At 45.9% G+C, this 23,956-nt stretch overlaps 1 protein-coding gene across 1 annotated transcript in view; it reads left to right on the top strand.

Moving 5' to 3' along the window:
• Positions 1–22,859, top strand: part of LOC103199473 (core histone macro-H2A.1) — a 104,268-nt gene extending 81,409 nt beyond the window's left edge. Inside the window, exons 6-8 of the mRNA XM_007943774.2 lie at positions 4,566–4,655; positions 7,507–7,681; positions 22,694–22,859. Coding sequence (XP_007941965.1) covers positions 4,566–4,655; positions 7,507–7,681; positions 22,694–22,859 — 431 coding nt within the window. The remainder of the gene's footprint in view (positions 1–4,565; positions 4,656–7,506; positions 7,682–22,693) is intronic.
• The last annotated feature ends 1,097 nt before the right edge of the window (positions 22,860–23,956 follow it).

The raw sequence follows: 23,956 nt of genomic DNA, 5'->3' as shown, positions 1-23,956 counted from the left end.
GGAAACTGGTTCAGCAACATCGCTTCTTCCTTTTCTTCCCGAGGCACAGCTTTGGGGGAGCCTGGGTTCCCAGGTGATTTCAGCCTCAAAGAGCATGCAGTGAGACCAGCCAGGGGTAGCCAAGACCACACCTGTGTCCTCTATGGAACAGACACACATAGGGTGTGTGGACACAGGGCTCTGCCCTACACACACATCTCGTATCAGAGATGGCCTGAAAGCCACAGGTGTATCATGGAACCCTTTTAAGAGTGCTCTCCACCCTCAGGGGTGCTCAGACTCTAAGTGCATGAAAATCACCTCATTCTGTGAGGTATCCTCTCCCCTGGCAACTGACAGTGAACTGTTGATTGGCCTTTAGCACACTTCAATAGCAGATGGTGGACGAGGCAGAAAGAGTCTCAGGATGCCAAGTCCTATAGCTACAGGTCTGCCAGCACAGTAGTGAATATTCTGAGGGGCTTCTACAAAGCTACGGTGTCCAGGTGTAACGGGAAAGAGCACAGGGTTGGAGCTAGGCAGAAGGAGCTTGACTCCTAGCCTTGCCATTTACTAGTATAGAGCCTGGGCAAGTCACTTAACTCCCTGATGCCTCAATTGCCCTACTTGTAAAATAGTGGTATTAATGGGGGTTACATTGACTAGTGTAAGCAGAATTCCTTGTTTAGTGCCTGGTTCATGATTGTGCTCACTAGATGGTCTTGCCATCATGTGCATATATGATTTCTTACAGTAAATGTGATGGTTTTGGAGCACCATTCTAAGTACTAATCCAAATACCAGCCCCTAAAGGAATGGTTGCATTTCTAATAAGTGCAAAAGTGAAGTCATCTTGAAGGATAAGAATATGAGAATTTTCAAAAGTGTCCAGGACATGAGGTATGCAATAGCTCAGCCATCTGTGCCTGTCCAGCTCAGTTAAGTATCATTAGCCAAGACTGCTGCTTAAGTCTTCTTCTGCCACTGTCATTTGGGCTAATTACTCTCCTGGGCATTTTGGATTTTGGACCTAGATGGAGAGGCAAACTGGATGGAAGGTCAGAGTTCACCAAGGCTTCTCAGCCAGAATACAGTCAGGCCGTCAGCAGTTAAAGTAAACTCCCCATTCACAAGACTTCAGAGGAGTTTAAGAGCCCCTAAATCAGGCAGTTTTAGAGAAAGATGCTTAGTTTCTGAACCAAATGAAAACTTGATGAGAGAGAGGTACTTATTTGGAGAAAAATAAACAAACAGCTAAGGATTGTCTACCTTTCAGTCAGGAGTGACTAAAAAAAGCCTAGGCTCATCCTGCCATCCAGGACATTTGGTGAAATGGAAATTATGAAACTTCCTGGGCACAAGTATCTCACCAGGTCCGGGGAGAGGAGAAAGGCCACCGACCTTCTGTGGTCCGTGGAAGGCGCATGCTCAGCAGGATTAGCCATTCGAGGATGTAGAGCTAGAGGCCTTGAGACAGGGCTTGAACCACTTGGGAGTAACAAGCAGGGCCAACTGTACTTACCCAGAAGAGCCCAGTCCTTCCTGAACTGGTCTCGTTGAAATAATGACGGTGCTAATGCTCTTCCCTCTGACACGCTTGCCCTCAGCCCACTAACAAGCACAGGACAGAGATTATTAGGCTCTGTTGGCATGTAAGTGACCTGGGTTTGAAAGCTTGCCTGAGGTCATGCCACACATCACTCATGACACTGTCAGAGCTGGAAAAGACCCCAGCAGGTCCAGACATCCCAACTGGCAGAGGAGGAAAGACTGCACCCGGACCAGAACCCAGGTCTTCCAAAGCCCACCTTGGTGTTTTTCCTGCCTAGTGAACCAGTCCAAACCAATACGGAACCCAGGTATTTTTACATTGCCCAAACAATGACAAACCAGATTCATACATGGTCTCAATTGGTTCTAGTGCCCACTTGGATATGTTGGAAGGGGAAAAGGAAGTTAGGATATAATTGCTCCATTTCTCATATTTGGTGTGAATTCCTGAGTCCTGAGACTGCTGGAAGAAGGAATGCGAGTGCAGGAATGCTTAGCCCCAGTGATTAACTTTGACCGACCAAAAGTTCTTTCTAACAGTGAAATAGACCACAGGCTTAGCCTGACATTTGTCCAAGCCTAAATTTTCGCTCAGGCTGTTTTGAACACTGATACTTATGCCTGCTTTCTAAGCATGAAATAATGTTCTTGTTCTCATGGGAGTAACACATGTTTATGCTTGGGGGCAAATAAGCCAATTGCTTTATGATTAACCCTGAAGTTAAGCCTAAAAAGCAAGTCTTACATTAAGAGTGTTGACAATCCAGTTGAAATGGGCCTGTTTCTTGTTAAAAAGTACACGTGTGTCTACATGAACATGTGCATACATGTGTGTGTGTAGGAGTTGAGTCCTGACTGGGTTGATTGCCTGCAATCTAGGGTGGAATTTTTAAGTTTGGAACATGTATTTAGTGTATCTTAACTTGCAAGTTTCACTTCTAATTAAGCAATATTTAATTATAAGTAAGAATTTTAAAGTAAACACTCTTCCTAAGATAAACACCTTTAGTTATAAATCAGCCCCTTTTCTTAAGAAATAATGCATATTTTAGAAAGGATTTGATCGTACTACTATGGTACTGATTCTATTTTACCTTCCAAATTTCCCAGTTCTCACCAAAGAGTAGATAAGATAGAAAATGAGGATCTTAAATGGTCCAGCACGTGTATATTTGTTTGCCTCTCCGTCAAGACTGAGAGTGGGCTGAGAGAGAAGGCTAGACCAGTGGTAGCTGGGGCAGAAACACATGGGACCCAGTTAGCTGATTGAGACTCCAGATTCCTTTTCCTCAGCTGCATGGATATATTGGGTGAACCTGTATTTGGGTCTCACCTGGGTTGTATCTTCAAAGTCTCTACTTCCTGGCCTGAGCCTGCTCCTCGAGCACATGGCCCATTCTGCTGCCATCTCTGATGCTGAACTTCAACAGAAACATGCAGCAGCAACAGATGAAGTCTCTGTGAGTGGAGTGTGTCTCTTTGGAGACCTCTACCACGTAAAGCCTATTTTGCTACTTTTTAAGATAGGTGAGAGCATCAGGGCAGTCTGGGCAACAAGGAGGGAAGCCAGATCCCACCTCAAGGACCCAAAGTTAATAACCTTGAAAGCCCAGCCTTCTCTTTGACATATGAGAGCTCCTTGCAGGCAGTGGGCTGCTGGTCATGCACCTACAGTGGGATGGCTTACAAGGCTAGTCCCTGCATTTAGCCCTGGCTCTTTTTGATTTGTGACAGTGCCCAGGCTCTTTGCTTCTCATTCTAGACACTTCCTTGAGGTTGGATCACCCATGCAGAACAAACATGCAAATGGGGCAGGTTTCTTTAAGATCATAAATCCTAGTAATTAGAGGATGAATCCAAAGAGAATTTGGGTTGGTGCATTCTGATGCACCCTGATTGGCCCATGTCCGAATTGTGTCAGATGCAGGCTGATTTTTTCCAAGACAAATGGTGAATCTTAAGGGGAGTATTTTATCCTTTCCTGAGGAAAAGTACTTTAAAATATGAAAAACTGAGGAATCAGAGCTTAAGGAAGGATTAGACCCCATTCTGGCCAAACTTTAATGGATGGTGTTGTCACTAACTTTGATTGCTGATCACATAACAACAACAACACAACAACATCCCACATGAGATATTTAACTCAGACTTCTTATAGCTATTGATAATCTTGATTGGGAAATTGGCTTTCATAGCGGAAACTGGTTATTTAGCAATTAGTATCCCAATTCAAGAAAACAGTGCTCCCAACCATCACTGGTTTTTTCTTTTGGATCTGGTCTTGAGCTCTTAGACATCTTTCTTCCTAAGCCTTTATATAATTCAAGTTCATCTTTAAGCTCTGCTTCTGACGTTGCTCTCCTTTACCTAAAATGATTCTGAATCGTAGTGTAATTAAGGAAACACACTGTCTGAGGCCATGTTTTTTTTTTTTTTTTTTGTATTCACATATGACACCAAAGCTGCAAAATAGGAACTAAGCGTGGTAATAATGCTGGTCCAAGGTGGCCACATCTGAATACTCTTTTCTGGGCCTCCTGCCAAGCGCAGTGCTAGCTGCTTGATGGGAGCATGGTATGCTTCTTCTGAAGGCTCCTTATTTGGGGGTTTTCCCCAGAGAGAGAAAAAGAGAAGAAAACTTAGGGAAGGCATTAGCCTTCGAAGCTAGCACCATCTGGTTTCTCATGCCGGTGAAATGCACGCAGGACAGGCATGTTTGCAAAGAACAGGCATCTCCTGTCTCCCTTGCATCTATGGTGCATCCAGAATCACCCTGAATTGGGCCCAGATAAGGGGCAGCAGAGACAGTGAGGCAAAGCAGAAACACAACCAAGTGGTAACTGGCTGATGACAACAAATCCCCTCTAAATTTCATTTTCCTGACTCAGCCAAGGTTTAGTTCCTGTTTTGCAGTCTTATGGAAAGTTAGCTGGTCAGATCATTTGAAGTACGTAGTCATTTGACATGCTATGAAGTGTCTGTGTGTGCCCAGAGACACAAGGATGGCCATCTGATCTAGCCCTGTCCTTGTCTAGGAAACACGCTGGAGAAGAAAGGTGGCAAGGAGTTTGTGGAGGCTGTTCTGGAACTCCGGAAAAAGAATGGGCCCTTGGAAGTGGCTGGAGGTGAGGCAGGGAACCCGCTGTGCTTATTTGGGTGTGGCACTTGCAGTATTAGGGAACTAATGGATGAGATAGCTTCGAAGTCAGAGATGAGAGGCAAGGCGAATGTGTGTCCACAATGGAGGCAAAGGAAAAGCCCCTCAGTCATTCAACCTAGACTCCCATCCCATGGGGAGCTGAGGTTCAGGACAATCACCTTTTCCATTTTCTTTTTTTTAATGACTTCAATAGCTCCTAAATGTTTGGTGTCTAAACCTCAAATTTTAAGGAATTACAGGAGCCACGTTGACAAATCTAAGAGCTGAGCATTATATAGCTAGTGGTGATAACATTGTAGAGAACGTGAGCCATCTGCAAAACTGCTGGTGAGAGATGCAAGTTAATCATTTCATTCCACCATCTGTGTTTTTAATTGGAAAAATATAAATACACATTTCTCATTTGCCATTTACACCTTTCCTGAGGAAAAAACCTGACTTGGAGTCTGATGTGGGGTAAATTATTGCTGAGAATTGGAGATAAGGTAATGCTTACTGACTAATCCAAGGCTGACTTGGGGAATTTGAGGTAGTCAGTAGGGCCTGCAGGGCAATGGACCTCCTGAGGGCCTGAGAGGCTAAGAGCAGTGGGTTAAGGCCCAGTTCACCAGACCAGCCAAGTGAAGAGATTCCTGTCTGTGGGCTCTAGTTTCCTCTTCTTATTAGAGTATCCCCGATGCCCATTTCCAATCCTGTTTTTTTTTAAAAAATGAATCTTAATTAAATACAGACATCAATCATTACTCCATAACACAAGTCCTCTCTGGGCCTGGGGATGAACTGAACAGAGGATACCTCAGCCCCTGTCCCTCTTTCTCCAGTGACCACACTTCCCAGCTGGGACTAGTCACAGGGCCTAGTGGAATAAGAGGGTGGCATTCCCTTCACTAATCTATGGGTTTGACCTCTTCTCTGCCAGTTTTGCCTGCAAGGGGCCTGGCATGTTGGAAGATGGAAAGCCACTAATTATAAAAAGTCCTTCTACCCGATCCACCAAAGTTACAAATGTACAAGGGAGGCCATGTGGGGCATTAGATATACAGCCAGAGGCTCCTGGCCTCTATCCTCAGGCCCTTCCCAGCACTTCCCTTTGCCAGCTCGAGGTCCTTTCCCATCAGTGCTTATCAAATCCTGCCCAAGTCCAGTCACTTGGCACATGATCTGACAAGAGGTGGCTATAGTGCTGCCATCAAGTTCTGAGTCAGAGCTTATGCAAACCCATCAGATATTTAGCCTGATTTAAGATACTTTTTGCTTGCTTTAATATTTTTTTTTCCTGATTTTAAGAGCTATTTTATACCACTACACCATTGCCCAAAGATAACCACTATTACCATGTTCCTTTCCAGTCTTTTTCCATGCATAGTTTAGCAGTGACTTTACTATGGACAGATCAGTGAATTAAACCCCCCACTCCCAGGTTTCTGTAGATCACCACTGCAGCCCAGAGTTCTCATACCCAGTCAGTAAGCAGAGCCAGGACTCAAACTCACAACTCTCAGTTCAGAGCTGTCCCTGAGACACCACAATACACCACTCACGAGTCACTCTTCCTTCAGTATCTGCAAGTGATGGCCTTAGCAACCTGTACCCTTGAGAAATGTTGATGGATGTTCCTCAAAAAATTGATTTTGTAGTTCAGGTAGGTTTAGGAAACTTCACTTGACCAAACAAAAACAATTGGGGTGTTTTCCCTACTCCAGGGAGATATGCCCACCTACCCTAGGGAGCTGCATCCCTTAGATCAATCAACTGCAAGACATCAGAGGGCAGCATTTGCACAGGGAGAAAGATGGACAGACAGGAATGCATAGATAAGAAGGACACAGGGGAGACGTCATCACAGGGAGGAGAGCTTTTTATTGTTGGGACCATGAAACCAAATGTGCATGAACTGTTGAGTAAAATGAATCTGCTTTGTAAATTTGCACCCAAATCACAGTAAAAACTTAAAAAAAAAAAGGGGAGGGGGTGTTTTCCTATAGCAGTGGTATGGGAGACTTTAGCATGCTCTTACATACTGTGTTCCTGTAGTTATAGCACTCACCAAACCCACTGGGCCCAGATTGCTCTTTTTTGATCCTTGGAACATGCTCTGGGAGATGCTGAGCTGGCACCTGACATTCCCTGGTGTGTAGGCAGGCCAAGGCTGGTGTCTTTAGATCTGATAAGAGAATGACCCGAGGAAGGTGGGTCTGCTATGGAGATACACAACTAGAAAGCAGCTCTTCATCCAGGAAACAGTTCTATCCAAAATACAAAATCGAATCCTGTCAAAACAAAAGTAAACACAATCAGTTAGTCACACAGCCTGTCAAGGTAGTCCTTAGCAGGGAGCAGAAGATGGCAGCAGAGATGTTGCTCAGGTTGCTTTGCTGCCCATTAAAAAGAGTTACCATTTATCCTGAATCGTATCTGAGAGATTTATAGATGCCTTATAAGTATTTGCATTTGGACACATTTAGTCAATTAGGTGGTTATAACCCTGCCTTCTGGGAGCACCCAGCATGCTTTCTGAGGAGAGAGGACTCTGTAATCTTGACTGAAATTCCTGTGGTGATGTAAGCCACATGCCAGCTTTCCAAGGGTGGGTCCTGGCTTGGCTGTCCCTGGAGTGGGAAGACTAACATATGAGCAGTTCCAGCCTCAGAGCTCATGTCGGGATCACAGCACAGCAGGCAGCTGGGTTCCTCCCTTGGACACAGGCCATAGGAGGGCCAAGAAAATGTGCTGTAGCTGGAACATGTGTTTGGTATCTTGTGCCTATGTGCCTTATAGACAGATACAACTCACTGTTCCTGTCTTGTCTTCCCCAGCCGCCGTCAGTGCAGGTCATGGCTTGCCCGCCAAGTTTGTGATCCACTGTAACAGTCCAGTCTGGGGTGTGGACAAGTGTGAGGAGCTTCTGGAAAAGACAGTGAAGAACTGCTTGGCTCTGGCAGATGATAAGAAGCTGAAATCCATTGCGTTTCCATCAATTGGTAGCGGCAGGTAAGGCCACACTTCAGTCACAGATGTAACACTTCACATATTTGCACCATAACTGTGGAGTGCTGATGCTGGGCAGGGCCTACTGAGGCTGCATTAATGCACCTGCCTTAGTTGAGTAGACCAGAAACATGAAATAGGACAAATGCAAACATTAAAAAATGATGAGGGTCATTTCCAGACATGCAGTGAGATAGGAATCTGAGTTAATTGTAACACGATAACAATAAAAAACTGCCCCTTACCTTTTCATTCCCATGCATCCTTCACCTCAATAAAACCTGCTTGCTCTTTCTCTATCCTTCTGTCCTACTGCCCTAGGTGACCCTGATGGCCTACTAAAGAGATAAATGGACCTGGTGAAATTGAATGAGCAATTATGTGATAATGAAACAGGTTTGGGCCACTGCCCCACCTCCTATCCCTGAAGTATCCCCAGAAGGTCCCAGAATTCTTTAAGAGCAACACACAGTTGCCCCTAAGACAGATATACAGCCAGAGGCTACTACTAGAAGAATGAGTCTTTTAACAGCTGATAGGGCACATGGGGCACAGTAGCAACCCTAGTCACCCCACCTACCTGGTTGCACACTCCTGTTGTTGTTGTTGTTAGGTGCCATCAAGTTGTTTCCAACTCATAGTGACCCTGTGTACAGCAGAATGAAACACTGCCTGGTCCTGTGTCAGCCCTACGATCCTTGCCATAGCTGAGCCCATCATTATAGCCACTGTGTCAATCTATTTCATTGAGGGCCTTCCCCTTTTTTGTTGACCCTCCACTTTACCAAACATGATATCCTTCTCCAGGGAATGGTCCCTTCTTAAAACATGACCAAAGTAGGTGAGACAAAGTCTGGCCATTCTCACTTCCAAGGAGCATTGTGGCTGCACTTCCTCCAGGACAGAGTTGTTAGTTCTTTTAGCATGGTATTCAGCATTCTTTGCCAACACCACAACTCAAAAGCATTGACTCTTTGGTCTTCCACAAAAGCTTATATCATGGTATTTTCAGCACACCCCTAATACCAGTAAATAGTCTACCACGTCTGGACTGTCAGAACAGCATCAAGCTCTGGCTTGAGGGATCAGACCTAGGGTCCTGGCCTGGCTGCTAATCAGCTGAGCAATCATGCATCAGTTAACCCCCACTCGGAGCCCAGCCTCTACGCTGTGGCGTGGACATCATATTCCCCTGTGCAGCATCTCAAGGTGCTAGGGATCAAAGGAGCTCTTAGAAGGAAAACTCCTCTGAGAACTCTGAGTTGTGGTCCAGATGCCCTCCAGGGCTTGTTGGGACAGCTTTGCCTCTGAGGTTGTGGCCCACCACTCATTACATCACTGGGGCCCTCCCTGTCAAAGTTCTTAAATTGCAGGTTTCTAGAAGAGTCTGAATTGGTTTCTAAAGCAAAGGGAAATGCTTTTTGAGGCACAGCTCCTAGTCTTCTGGGCCCTAGAGGGGCCACCACCCAGGGCCAGTGGTTTGGTTTGGAAGGTACACCTGCCACTGTACCTCGGGCTTCCCATCCCAGATCGTGAATCTTCTTGGTCTCTGCCTCTCAGTCCCTTGCAGAACATGAGAAAGGCAAGGTTGTGTGGCAGCACTGTGGATTTCTGGCAGACTAACTTCCCAAGGCACCAGCTTCCTGTGGCGGGCCTGGGTAATGAAGGCTGCACTGTTTTCCTGGGTGAAGCCTGCCTAACAATCCTCATGACCATTCCTTGATTTATCAAAAGTAGCTCTTTTGAAAGCACTTCCCTTCTAAATTGTCAAGGAAGATGAGAAGTGGATTTTGCTCTTTCCATCTCAGTCAGGCCTCATAATTCTGCCTCCTTAAGCAGTACCAATCACTGAGGTCCTGCACCTTAAGTGAGAGTGGCAGAGTTAGACTGTATACCAGCAGAAGGCCTTGCCCACAGCAGACTGGCACTACCACCCTTCCCCAAGGCTTTCTGTGGGCAAAGGAGGTTTCATGTGACTGGCGGGACCCACCAGAGGACCTGACTATGAGAATAGATTGCTGGAGGTGTGAAACCTTCTCTTCTAATGCCTTTATCACTCCCTGCCTGTGCTATGAGTCAGGTCTGACTTGACAGCACATAACAACAACAGCCTGTGTCAACAGCAGAGCAAGCATTTCCCGGACAGACCCACACTGAGCAGTGAGCAATAATCAGGCTCACCTCCCTCTTCCCTGGCCAAGCAGCTGTGGCCCTCTTGGGCCAGTACTCTTTTGGGAGAGGTACCCTCAGGCCTCTGCCCTTTCAGAGGGGGCTTTCTCCTCAAGGCTACTGGCAAAAGGAAGCTGGAGTGCCACAAGTATATCTCCACAGTGTGGAGGGGGCTCTGAGCAGAAGACAAATGAGAAACCACCTTTGTAGCTTTAGGGTGTGCTCCTGTTGCACACTTGTGCATGCCTGCGAATACATACACTCTGCTGTGTACTCTCCAAGTTCAGCTTCACTGCCTAAATGCAGAGCATCTCAGGTGCACCCAGCCAAAAGCTGAGGGACACCCCGATCACACACATGTTGCTTTGGACTACTGTCTATATTTTCAGTTACGATACTTTTCCCTTCTGTTCTCTTTTGCCAAAGGCATATATGTTTTTGTTTTTGTTTTTTTTTAAATTAGGATTTGGGTGAAGATTTACAGAGTAAATTCACTTTTCATACAGCAGTTCACATATACTTTGTCTCATGTCATTGACCAAAATTTACAATGCAGCAGCTCCCCTCCCACTTCCTCCCCACAGTTACCTCCTCCCAGTGTCCATCCCTTCATACTCTGCTGCACCCTGAGCTATCTCCCTGTGCATAAGCAGCCCTTCCTTCTCCCATGATTGTTCTCTCCAGGGCGTGTGTCTACTTGAGGTAAATGTTTAACTCACATGCCTGTACTTTGTTTGGCTGGAAACCACAGTTGTGGGTTCAATTCCAGACCTGAAGGGCAGCTAGGGGCCATAGTCTCAGTGGTTACACCAGGCTCTATTGGACCAGCAAACCTGGTCCCCACCTTCTTTTTTTTTTTTTTTGCCTCCAAATGATTTTGAGTTTTGTTCCACATTGTTCTCCCTCTTTATGCAGGATCTCCTACATCCCTTCCAAGTGGATGGCAGTGGTAGCCGGGCACCATCTAGTTCTTCTGGTCTCATAGTTGTATAGGTTGCAGATCAGATGGTGTACCAGTCACTAGGACTGATTGTTTCCATTAATTTTGGTTTTCTTCTTTCTTCTTGATGAGGAGAGACCCGTTGTTGCATCTAGATGGCAGCTTCCTAGCTTTTAAGGTCCCAGTCGCTACTCGCCAAAGTAGTAGGTGGAACAATGTTTTGTATAGTATGTTATGCCAATTGAGCTTGATGTCCCCTGCGACTATGGTCCCAAGCCTGCAGGATCAACTACTTGGTCCCTCTGGGTAGCTGGCTGTGACCAAGCAATGACCATAACCTTGCCCCTTGTCAGCTCTACTATTGTTGTTGTTGTTGTTATTTGCCATCGAGTCGGCCCCGACTCACAGCGACCACTCCTTGGGTTTCCGAGGCAGTATCACTACGGAAGTAGGAATGCCCAACCTTCCTTCCGAGGAGTGGCTGGTGGGTTTGAACCGCCAGCCTTCTGGTTAGCAGTCAAGTGCCTTAGGCACTATGCTACCAGAGCTCCTACTATACACCTGGGAATTCTGATCATTCACATGAACTTATAGGCCCATTGTCTGCCAACCCTATATATGATCTTGGATACACTCTCCATTTAGACATACCTAATTGTTTAGCTTGTTCACTTATCTATCTGTCCCTATACCCATGTTTGCTTTCACTGACAACTCAGTACTGTATATGCAAAAGGATTCATATTTGTTGTCTGTACTGCCCATGTAACTCTCTATGTCTTTCTCATCCTCAATGCTGCCATATTGGTCACTCACATTTGGTACATTGCCCTTCTCTTCACCCAAATCAATATTTATCTCTATCTATCTAACAGCATTCCCTTCCCTCCCCTCCCACCCCTGGTAACCAACAAAGAAAATGTCCTCCAATATATAAACCTTTCCTTAACTTTTACAATAACGGACTAATACAATATTTGTCCTTTTGTGACTGACTTATTTCACTCAGCATAATGTCCTCCAAGTTCATCCACGTTATGCGGTGTTTTGCAGATTCTACATTATTCTTTAGCGTTGCATAGTATTCCATTGTGTGAATGTACCAAAGTTTGCTTATCCATTTCTCAGTTGTTGGACATCTAGGTTGTTTCCAAGTTTTGGCTATTGTAAATAGTGCTGCGATGAACATCGGCGTGCATACATGTGTTCTTGTTATGGCTTTCACTTCTTTAGGGTATATACCTAGTAATGGGATGGCTGGGTCAAATGGTATTTGTATTTCCAACTTTTGAAGGAATCGCCATACTGCTTTCCACAATGGTTGTACCATTTTACAGTCCCACCAGCAGTGTATGAGAGTCCCAATCTCTCCACAACCTTGCCAGCATTTGTTATTTTCTGTCTTGTTGAACAAAGGCATATATGTTGAACATCATTCAAAAGGTCAACATTATTTAAATGCATATTGAAAAAAAAAGCTCACAAGAGATAGAGCATCTAAAAGTCCTTTCAGTTGACTCTAAGAGCAGGTGCAAAGATAAACTGGCTTCATAAGGTGGTTAGCCAACACCCTGAAGACTGAACATCCCTGGAATTATGGAGATATATGATAGGTGCCAGGGCCAAGTTCCACAGTGGATTCAAGACCATTTTTTTTTTTTTATAAAGTGCTTTTAGGTCAGAGCTTAAGTGGCCATGTTTTCTGCTGCTCCCACCCTACTACCCCCTGCCTTCCACAAAAGATCTGTTCTTTGCCGCTGTGGTGTGTGACTTTCAGTAAATGAATCAAACCTCTCTGTCTCTGAGCTTCCTTATCAGCACATGAGGCTGGGGGGACTACCCTTCCTCAGACGGTTATGAGGCTTAGTTAATTAGTGCTTCGGATGCACTTTGATCTGCTCTGATGAAAGGTGCTTCCGAAGAGAGAGGCAATTGTAGTCTTTATTGGAGGTAATAATTTCACGCTCTTTCATATGGCTATTGGGAGATTTTTAATGGAAGCATAAAAGTAATTCCCATAAAACAGCATCTGTTATTACAAACTTATTTACATTTTTCATGGAGTAAAAAGTTTTAAAAAATAATAAATTGCAAGCTTTTAAGAGGGAGGAATGCCAAAGGCACACATGTGCACAGCCGCCCAGGCCCCGACATCTGTCAGGCAGACATCGTCCCACAGAGCCATGTAAACAGCTGCCCTCTCTTTCATGAGTCAAGAATGGGATTACACCAGAGCCAGCCAGTAAATCATAGCAAGTTTTAGGAGGGGAAATAAAATGGCTTGTTTGTGGCATCCAGTGTCTCCGGCATAAAAGTCATGTTGGAATTAAAATGATATAAATGCAAACATTGGGAAAGTGCTGTGGGATCACTTTCTGCTCACCCAGGGCCAGCATCTGTGACAAGCAAGGGTGACAAGCCCCGCCTGTGTGATGGCACCCACTTGTTCACTCCCTCAGCCCATTGGCCCAGGTCCCATCTTAAAGCACACTGAGGCATTGGGACTCCCAGTGTAACCCTGGCCATGGGAAACAACCTTTGGCATCTGGACACTCTGTCCTCAGCCAGTCTGATCACAGTATTTATTGACATCCCCACTCCTATGGCTCTGTTTGACATCAGGGGTGACCCCCATCTGAAGGGGCAGTACACAGGGTATAGCTAGTTTAGAGTTTTGATTAAACTCTCTCTAGATTTATGAGCTTAAAAGTAAAACCCGTTTGTTTTTTTCCAGCTAGCATTTATGAGTATTAACTGAGTCGCATGCACGGTGCTAAACCCATTATCTGCATTATCTCACGGCAACCCTGATAGGGGAGCACAGTTATTAATTTCACTCCAAAGAAGAAAAAATGGAAGCTTGGAGGGGTTCAGTGACTCGTCTGAGGTCACACAGCTTGTATTGGTAGAGCCAGTTTGAGCAGAGGCCCTTGGCTTCAGAGCCAGTGAGAGTAGGCTCATGGATCTCTGCCTTCTGTCCCCCTGGGTCAGACAGATGCTTACTCCCAACTCCTCTCCCCCAGCCAAAGGATGGTCACTGCCTATGCACTTCTGAAGGCATGGAGTCTGTAGGGAACCTGTGGAAAGGCCACCCTGGAATTCCCTGACCTGCACAGGGCCAGCCATGAACCTTTCTTACTCTTCAGGCATTGCCCTTAGAGAAGAATGAAAAGGACAGAAACAAACCCAAAGGCCTCTGGATTGTTGTTGTTATGTGTGATTGGGGAGAATTAATTATGAACCCCAAGCATGTGGGCCCTAGAGTGAGAGACAAGAAGAGGTCACTTTGGGGCTATGTTGCCAAGCCCTTCTCTAGCTGCAGGGCAGAACCCCAGAGGAGACACTGGACCATCACCTACCCTTCTGAATGTTTTTTTCTCTTGATTCAAACCAATGCTTTCATATCAGGACCCTGATAGGCTTGGTCTTTATCCCCTGGCTGGAGAGGCCTCTGGCTGGAACAACTTCAGATAGTCAAGTAATTACTCAAAAGCAGGCAGCACATGGCAAAACAGAAAGACCCAGGAGCAGCCAGCACTACAGTGTGAGGGAGACCTAATTCTAGCAGATTAGTGGCCATAGGGTAATGGGCTTTTTCCCTCTGTCACCCAAGTTTCCAGGACATCCAGTCCTACCATCTCCCAAATAGCCAAGACAACTAGATAGGTTGATTGGCCCAGTAAGACTCCACTGTTACTCCTACCCAGCCTTTAAGGGCAAGTGCCTAGCCTGCCTTATCCAGGACATCTCCCTGGATTCTACCCATAGGATAATCCCATTGGCTGATCTGCCTGTTCCTCACAGCTCCTGGCCTGTCCTCCCGTGTACCTGCCTTGCTCATCTTGGATAGTGAGCTCATTGAGAGCAAGAATGCCTGATGAAGTGCCACACAGGAAAGGGGCCAAGCAAGAGTTAGAGGAACCTAAACCTTCTCTAAAACAAGCACTCAAGATGCATTTATCATTACTGGTGATTGGAATGTGAAAGGAGCTCTGGTAGCACAGTGGTTAAGACATCTGGCTGCTAACCAAAAGGTCAGCAGTTTGAACTCACCTGCCACTCTGTGGGAGAAAGATGAGACACTCTGCTTCCATAAGGATTAGAAGCCTTGGAAACCCTATGGAGCTGTTCTACTCTGTTGTATAGGATCATTGTGTTTGGTTTTTGGTATAAGAAATGTGAAAGTTGGAAACAAAGAAAGAAGAATCAGTAGTTGGAAAATAACACTTTGGTGATAGAAATGATGCTGGAGATTACAGGATAGAATTTTGCAAGACTAACGACTAATTAATTGCAAATATCTTTTTTCAACATCATAAACAGTGACTATATCCATGTACCTCACCAGATGGGATACACAGGAATCAGATTGACTATATCTGTGGAAAGAGGTGATGGAGAAGCTCAGTATCATCAGTCAGAACAAGGCCAAGGGCCAACTGTGGAACACACCATCAGTTATCACTCATATGCAAGTTCAAGTTGAAGCTGAAAAAATTAAAGCAAATCCACAAGATCCAAACTATGACCTTCAGAATATCTCACCTGAAGTTAGAGACCATCACAAGAATAGATTTGACACATTGAACACCAGTGACCAAAGACCAGACAAATTGTGGGAATGACATCAAGGACATCTACATGAAGAAACTGACTGGAAGAGATCCATATTTGTGCCAGTTCCAAAGAAAGCAGAATGCAGAAATAATTGAACAACATCATTAATATTGCACACAAGTAAAATTCTGCTGACAATTAATGCAAAAATGATTGCAGCAGCACACAGGGAACTGCCAGAAATTCAAGCTGGATTCAGAGAAGGACATGGAATGGGAGATATCATTGCTGATGTCAGGTGGATCTTAGCTGAAAGCAAAGAATACTAGAAAGATGTTTACCTGTGTTTGAATCATAACATATTAACATATTTGGATTATAACAAGTTATGGATAACATTGAGAATAATGGGAATCCCAGAATACTTAATTGTGCTCCTGAGGAACCTGCACATACACAAGAGACAGTCATTTGAACAGAACAAGGGGATCTGAGAAGCTGGCCTATATGAAGAACAATATGTCATCAGGATTCGAGGAAGACTCACTAACAGCCTATGATATGCAGGTGACACAACCTTGCTTGCTGAAGGTGAAGAGCACTTGAAGTACTTACTGATGAAGTTCAAAGATTACAGCTTTCAGTATGAATCACACCTCAACAAAAAGAAAACAAAAATCCTCACAACTGAACCAATAAGCAACAGCAAGATAAATGGAGAAAAGATTGAAGTTGTCAGGGATTTCATTTTACTTGGATCCACAATCAATACCTATGGAAGCAGCAGTCATAAAATCAAATGACATACTGCATTGGGCAAATCTGCTGCGGAAAAAAAAAAAAAAAGTGTTAAAGAGCAAAGAGTCACTTTGAAGACTAAGGTATGTCTAACCCAAGCCATGATACTTCCAGTCGCCTCATATACATTCAAAAGCTGGACAATGAATAAGGAAGACTGAAGAAGAATTGATGCATTTAAATTATGGGTTTGGCAGAAAATACTGAATATACCATGGACTGCCAGAAGAACAAACACATGTCTTGGAAGAAGTACAGCTGGAATACTCCTTAGAAGTGAGAACGGTAAGACTATGTCTCGTATTTTGGACATGCTATTAGGAGGGACCAGTCCCCAGAGAAAGACATCATGCTTGGTAAAGTAGAGGGTTAGAGAAAAAGAAGACGACCTCCAGTGAGAGGGGTTGACACAGTGCTGCAACAGTGGGCTCAAACGTAGCAATGATTGTGAGGATGGTGCAGGGCTGAGCAGTGTTTCGTTCTGTTGTACATGTCATCACTATGAGTCAGAACCAACTCAACGGCAACTAACAACAGCAAATCTTCTCTGGTATGCAGGCCTTGGTGTGCCCAGAATCTCTGCACACCACATGGGACAGTGTGACAAGCATCAGTGTATTCCCCTGTCCATCACTGAGCAGGCTGACCAGGAAGGTGCCCAACTGAGATGACACATGGCATCCCCCTTGCACCATCCTAGGGAGGCTGAAGCCCAGGACACTCGGGTAAGGCTATTCCAGATACACCTGGAATGAAAGCAGGGGAAGCTTGGATACCTCTGTAAACTGTTTAAGGAAAGATCTAAATGAGGGGCAAGGATGGGTGGTCAAAATGTAGAATCAGCTCCCCGCAGGGTGGAGGCATTTGGCTCCAGAGGAACTGAAGACACAGGCTGTAACCACAACCCATAGCAGAATAGGTCAGAAGCTGAAGAGGGTGGGAATATGAGGAGCATCCCATCTCTTGAAAGTTGGAGACATTGATAGTGACAGCAGCAGCACCATTGTGTATAGCCCCTTGAAGTATGTGTTTTCTAGTCAAGGATGTTAATGCTTAGAGAAATTCATGACTTTGTCCAGAGACAGCTGGGACTCAAACCTGAATCCAACCTAGAGTATAAACTCTTAACCTTTCTTGCTATCTTGGAGGAGCTGGTATCTGGTCTCATCTTGAAGGTAGATACAGTGCAGTTGTAGGATAACGGGACTATTATAGAAGCAGTAGGCCTGAGGTAGGGGAGGAAGACAAAGATTTGACCAAGTAGGAATGGCCGTTTGGAGGGGCTGTGGTTCCCTGAATGAAACCCTTCTGTAGCCCCTACATGCTGCTGACCTGCCAAAAGTCATGGTCAGCAGTCCTCCAGGAGGACTGAGCATGGCAGATACAGACATCAGCCTTCTGGGGCCCTGAGACCCACACTGTTGGTGTAGTGTAACTGCATGCATGGGCAGTGACAGCAGTCACCCAGTCACAGCAGTCACAGCAGTCACAGGGCCTGGAGTGGGGAGGCACTTGTCTTGTGTAAACCCTTCTTTCCAGAAGCTGAATGAATTATTAGGATGTTAGAATTGGAAAGGCCCTTCAAGTCCATCCACTTTATGGATAAGTACTATTGATTGAGGGCTCTCTGTGCCATGACCTGGTGCTTACTGTGCATTATCTTGCTCAGTATTCACAACATCCCTGTGTAATCGGTACTCTGATTACCCCATTGTACAGGGTGAAGAGAGAAGACAGAGATATGTCCAAGACACAGACACAAGCCATTCTTAACCATTCTGGGGAGTGGTGGGTGTTGCCTCCTTAGCCACTGCAGGTGCCCAGTTGCCCTGTCCAGAGGCACAGGGCTCTGTATTTAAAGAACTCTTGGGAGGGCATCTGTTCATCCATTCCACTTTGTTGCAAACATTTTTAACTTGGAAACTAGAAAACATTCTGGATCCCCACCTGAAAACTTGAGAAAGCTATTACCTCTGCTGTCCCTTCTTGGCAGTCTGGAATGGTCCAAAGTGGCCACAACCCCACGGCCTGGTTTCTTTAGGCTGTTGCTGCCCAGGAAATAGGATGGGCTTGTCAGCAAGAAGTTTTCCTGGAAACAAATCTAGATTCATGCTCACCCAGCTGCAACCTTGAACGACAAGGCCAGGCACATTCTGGCAGAAGAGTAGCCTATACACCTCTAACAGTAGTAATGCAGGTGTGATCCATAAGGCTGTCATGGGCTGTTTTCATTGGATGTATCTGGCCTGAGCTATGGTCTTTTCAGTCACCTCATATGCATGTGAAAGTTGGATAATGAATATGAAGGCAGGAAGAAGATTGATGTGTTCAAGTAATAGCATTGGCAAGGAATACTGGCTATACCACAAAGTGCCAAAACAATGAACAAATCAGTCTTAGAAGAAGTACAACCAGAATGTTCCTTAGAAGTGTGGGTGGCAAATCTGTGACTTGCTTCAAACACTCCATCAATAAAGACCAAACTCCAGTAAAGAACATCATATTTGACAGAGGGCTAACAAAAATGAGATAAACCCGCCACGTGACACAATAGTGACAACAGTGGACTCCAACATACCAAGGAGCATAAAGATGGCACAGGACTGGCAATGTTTTGTTCTGTTATATGTAAGGTCACCATGAGTCAGAGGCAACTTGATAGCAACATTGTAGGTATGAGATCTACTGCTCCTTTGATGTCTAGCTTTCTTCCTCACATGCAGGTTCTTAACCTTTAGGCCCTCTGTGAGCTCAGATTATAAAATGGTGCTGGTTGCTTGTATAATACTGGTTCCCAAAGTATTACCCCCAGGCTTCTGGACCAGACGGTCAGGTCTGAGCCAGCATTCTGTTTGACAAGTGCTCTGTGATGCTGATGCGGGCTAAAGCTTGAGAATTAGTGATGTAGAGAACATGGAAGAACATTCCTTTACTGAAATTCCTTCACAGAGAGCTTTGGGAGAGGGTCTGTCAGAAATTTCTGGGCACAGGCAGAAGTGATGGGCACAGTTTTGGGGCCTCACAGTCAGCAAGGGCAGAGGGCTAGGGCACATACTGTGTGTCTGTACCACTCCACACCCCATCCAGCGTTGGCTTGATGTCTATGACATACGGTGTTGGAGACACACAGTGGCAACTCAGGCAGCTAAAGAAGCCCAGCACCAGGACCAACTGAGGCACGGTCAGGGGAAACAGGAGAGGATGGGACTGTGGCCATCAGGCCATACAAGAGGTGGCAGCTCAGGGAAGTCTGCATGCTCTAACCTCAGCCCAGCGCACCTGTGCAGGTGTGAGGCAGACAGACCAGGAGGGTACCGTCATGGAGGGAGCTGGGAGCTGGTGGCACGTGGTCTTGAGCTTCACATGCAGAGAAAGCTGCTCTTCACAGCCTCTCTCAGCCACCTTGCAGGTCAGGCCCACAGATAGCTCTGCCCAGTCCACCAGCCCCTCAAGCTCTTTGGCCCAAGTGCAGGCTGCTTCCATCTGTGGGCTGGTCCTCCATCATGCTGCAGCTACCGGACGTGCCCTACTCCTGCCTGTCTGGGCACTCACTGCCTCCTCCTCAGACTTTCTCACCAGGGATGAAATTAATGGGGTTGTTGTAATCTGATCAGTCCTTCTGGCAGCAGCTGTATTTACAGCAGGAAAATAAACATTCACTCTTTGTGTAATACTTAAAATGGGCCCTTATTCCAGTGACCCTGTGACCCTGTGCCTGCACACAAAAGCTGACCCTGGTCCCTCCTCTCAGAAGTAAGCCCAGGTAGAGGGAGGGCAGCCTGGACACCGCACACTCCCCCACAATGGGTGTGAGTTGGGCTCCCCATGAGAGTCATCTGAGCACACTTCCTTGGCAATACACCCACCAGGGAGATGCCCACCAAAAATGGAAAGCTGAGTTTACACCCTTAAGCAGTTTCAAGGTGTGTCTTATTCTAAATTAGCTACCCCCTGTGCTCCTCACAGGAGCTGTAGTCACCCAGTAGTTAAGGCATTCGGCTGTTAACCAAAAGGTTGGCAGTTCAAACCCATCAACTGCTCTGTGGGAGAAAGATGATGCAATCTGCTTCTGTAAAGATCTCCAGCCTTGAAAACCCTATGGGACAGTTCTACTCTGTCACGTAGGGTTGCTATGAGTCAGAGTCAACTCGATGCCAGTGGGTTTTGGTTTTTGGTGCTCCTCACTCTTGGAAAAATAGTCAAGGCAGCTGTGCCAGATGTGGTAAGAAAAGTTTATTCCCAGTTTTCGATCCGAGAATGTGGATGGGTATCAGGAAAGGTCTACCACGTGAACTCTCACCCTACCTTCTCCCTGAAAACTCTTCTTCCTGTTCTGTCCCTTGCCCACGTGTTGGTCACTTCACTCAATCTGGTGGAACACAGTGCCACCAGGATTTCCTCAGGAGGAAGCTGTGCATGCCTAGCAACACTGCCCTGCTCAGAATGTCTCGGGTGCTCTCAGCCACTTCTTTGGCAGTGTTTTTTGCGCTGCCTGCAAGGCGGGTTCCCTGAGTGATGAGAGGCAGCCTGTGTGTGAAGGATCCTACCCTGACCCCATCCACCCCACTAATCACAGACTGGGGATTGTGCTCTGTGGTTATACCCCGTCGCCCTCTAAGAATGAGCTCTGTTCCTGAAGCCTCCAGAAGTTACTCGGGGCCCATCTTCAAGTTGGGTGAAGCCATGTTTGAGCAAAAGTAGTCATAGGAATTGCTTTCTGCTGTGGCTCTGAAATGCTTTAAGCTCTGACAATAATAAAGGAAGTGTGACTGTCCAAGGACCACGGACATAGTTCAAAACCCACAAGAGTGCAGTGAGTGAGGGGAGGAGTGTCTCAAGAAACCTCATTCCTTGGTGTCTGAAAACTTCTCCCCAGCAGCAGGTACCCCATCTAAAGGAGACTACCAGCCAGAGCTGTGGGGTGGGCCAGCACCTCAGTGACCAAAGGGTCCCAGACTAGGTCTGCTAAGTGAATAAAGAAATCTCTATGAAAGTGGACCCCAGCCCCTCACTCTCAGTACCTTTAATTGTGAAATGGGATCAATAAGGGATCTGTCAACACTCATGGAAGCAGCAGTCTAGAAATCAAATGACATGTTGCATTGGGCAAATCTGAGGCAAAAGACCTCTTTAGAGTGTTAAAAAGCAAAGATGGCACTTTGAGGACTAAGGTGCACCTGATCATGCCATGATATGTTTAGTGGCTTCACGTGCATGTTAGAGCTGGACAGTGAACAAAGACCACAGAAGAATCGATGCCTTTGAGTTATGGTGTTGGTGAAAAATACTGAAAATACCATGGGATGCCATAAGAATTAGTAAATTTGTCTTGGAAGAAGTATAGCTAGAATGTTCCTTCGAAGCAAGAATAGTGAGATTTCATCTCACGTACTTGTTATGTGTTCTCAGAAGGGACCAGTCCCTAGAGGACATCATGCTTGGTGAAGTTGAGGGTCAGTGAAAGGGGGAAGACCCTCAGTGAGATGGATTGACGCAGTGGGTGCAACAATGGGCTCAAGCACAGGACTGATTGTGAGGATGGCACAGGACTGGGCAGTGTTTCATTCTGTTGCAGATGGGTCACTATGAGTCAGAACTGACTCGATGGCATTTAACAGCAAAAACAAAGGGATTTAAGCTCAGGGACTTGGCTCCAAAGCCCATGTTATTTTCACTAGACAAGCTGTTATGCTGGCAGGCTACCCTCTCCCTGCGTCATCTGGCCGTGCATGTGCGGTGGGGCCAGGAACACCTTGGCACACAGGGCAAGGAGCACCAGTTTTCACATCAAGATTTTAGATTCCTGCTTTAAGTTCTGAGCCCCTACCAAAACGTGCCACATAACAGACACTTCCTTTAGATGGAAATGTATGTGAACTCTAATAAATCTGGGCTAGAGAATTGGATGATGGCCCTTGAGATGAAGAGACCACTTGGCCCAGAGTCTTCCCCTGCACCCTGGCCTTTGGGTTGGTACAGCTGGTATATGTCGAGGGGTAGGGTTCCTGGCTATCTATCACCCTCTGCATTCATGAACTCTGAAGGTTAGTATGAAGGGTGTAACCCCTCTACTTATATGGATGGAGGTCATTGTCTTCCTGGAGAGCTAATCCCCTGGGGTGAGCCCCCTGGGAGTGTCTGCAGCCTAACCTGGGTGTCAAGCACCATGTTGGTGGCGATAAGGTTGGGGAAAAAAATGTAGGTGCTAGTGCTGCCCTTACTGTGCTTAAGGCACACAACACACCACAAAACACACTTCAGTCTGGTCACTTTTCAGAAAAGTTTCTGCTACTCCTCCCTTCTCCACAGGTACATTCTTTGTTCATAGTTACCTGCCTGCTTGTCTGTGCCTGCACCTGGCAGGGGCTAGGTTTTCTTATGCCTGTGCCAAGCAGCAATAGGGCCCAATACAACTCTCAGAACGTGATCAGCATGGGGCCACTACCACACACAGGGCCTTTTGGGGTGGGGGGAAGTTATCCATGGGGAGGGGTGGGTCCCACAGCTTCCTTGGCCGCCTGCTTGCTGAGAGCTTGTGTTTTCTCCTGCAGGAATGGTTTTCCAAAGCAGACGGCAGCTCAGCTGATTCTGAAGGCCATCTCCAGTTACTTCGTGTCAACAATGGCCTCTTCAATCAAAACAGTGTATTTCGTGCTTTTTGACAGTGAGAGTATAGGCATCTATGTACAAGAAATGGCCAAGCTGGATGCCAACTAGGCTGAGGAACTACAGAAGCAGCTCCCACCATGTCCCCCGCCTCCAATTTGAAAGAAAGAAGAGAAAAAGGCAAAAAAGAAAAAAAAAAAAAAATCCCCTTCACTCCTATTGGGAGGCGGGAACCCTTTCATTTTCAATTTTGCTCATCTAGGGAAAACAAGGTTTTGGTTTTCAGTTTAATTGTTTTTGACCTTTTAAAATGTTTTTACGTTAGCACTGATAGTTGGCATTACTGTTGTTAAGCACTGTGTTCCAGACCGTGTCTGACTTTAGTGTAACCTAGGAGAGTTTATAGTTTTATTTTAATGAAACCCTCATTGGCACGGAGCAGTGGGAAAAAGCAGTGTCTCTCACATGTGGCAGAATCCAGGAAGCTCCATTTTGTAACCGTATGTTGTGGTGCTTTATTGTACACCCAGTGGCATTCTTTTTACTATAATGTTCTTTTTTTTTTTTTCTTTTCGTCAATAAGAAAAGAAAAATCATGAATTTGCAACAGACCTATTTTTTTTGTTTACTTACCGAATAATGATGGATTTGAAAATGAAAGATTTAAAAGGCAGAACAGAACCTGTTGTCCTTAATTATATTTGCAATTTGGAATTTGTGTGAATTGATTTAGTAAAATGTTAAGCTGTTATTATGACTGATGTGTTTCAAGTTATTGTGCTTGTGAGTCCTAAGTCTTGAGGCAGAAGGCTTGGGTGGGGCAGCCTACCCACTCCCAGGGGCACCACAGTGACTACTGCAGTACGGATGGGTGGTGCTGTCTTCAGTCCCCTAGTGATTTGTATAAGGAGTTCATGAAGTCTCTCCTTCCATCCTTGTATCCCTGTTTGACAGATAAGGAAACAGATGTGCCCAAAGCCATGCAGGTAGCAAGTGGCAGTGCTGGCACTTGAGCCCAGGTCTTCAGACTCTGAGCCCAGCTCCTTCCTACCACCCCCTACTCCTGACAGTCTCTCTGGCTCATGGTTGGGCCTTGGTGCTCCTGGACCACTTGCCGGATGGAGTTGGAGAGGCCTCGAGCCCTCTGCTGGGGCTGTGTTGGGCATGTCATCCGTGCAGGCCAGAAAAGGGAGGTGCCAGGAACTTTC

This window comes from Orycteropus afer, unplaced genomic scaffold (genome assembly GCF_000298275.1).
Source record: "Orycteropus afer afer isolate SDZICR_OR568_19922 unplaced genomic scaffold, OryAfe1.0 scaffold00112, whole genome shotgun sequence".
Lineage (NCBI taxonomy): Eukaryota > Metazoa > Chordata > Mammalia > Tubulidentata > Orycteropodidae > Orycteropus > Orycteropus afer.
Note: the sequence above shows the minus strand (reverse complement) of the source record. Positions and strands in the feature narration are given on the sequence as shown.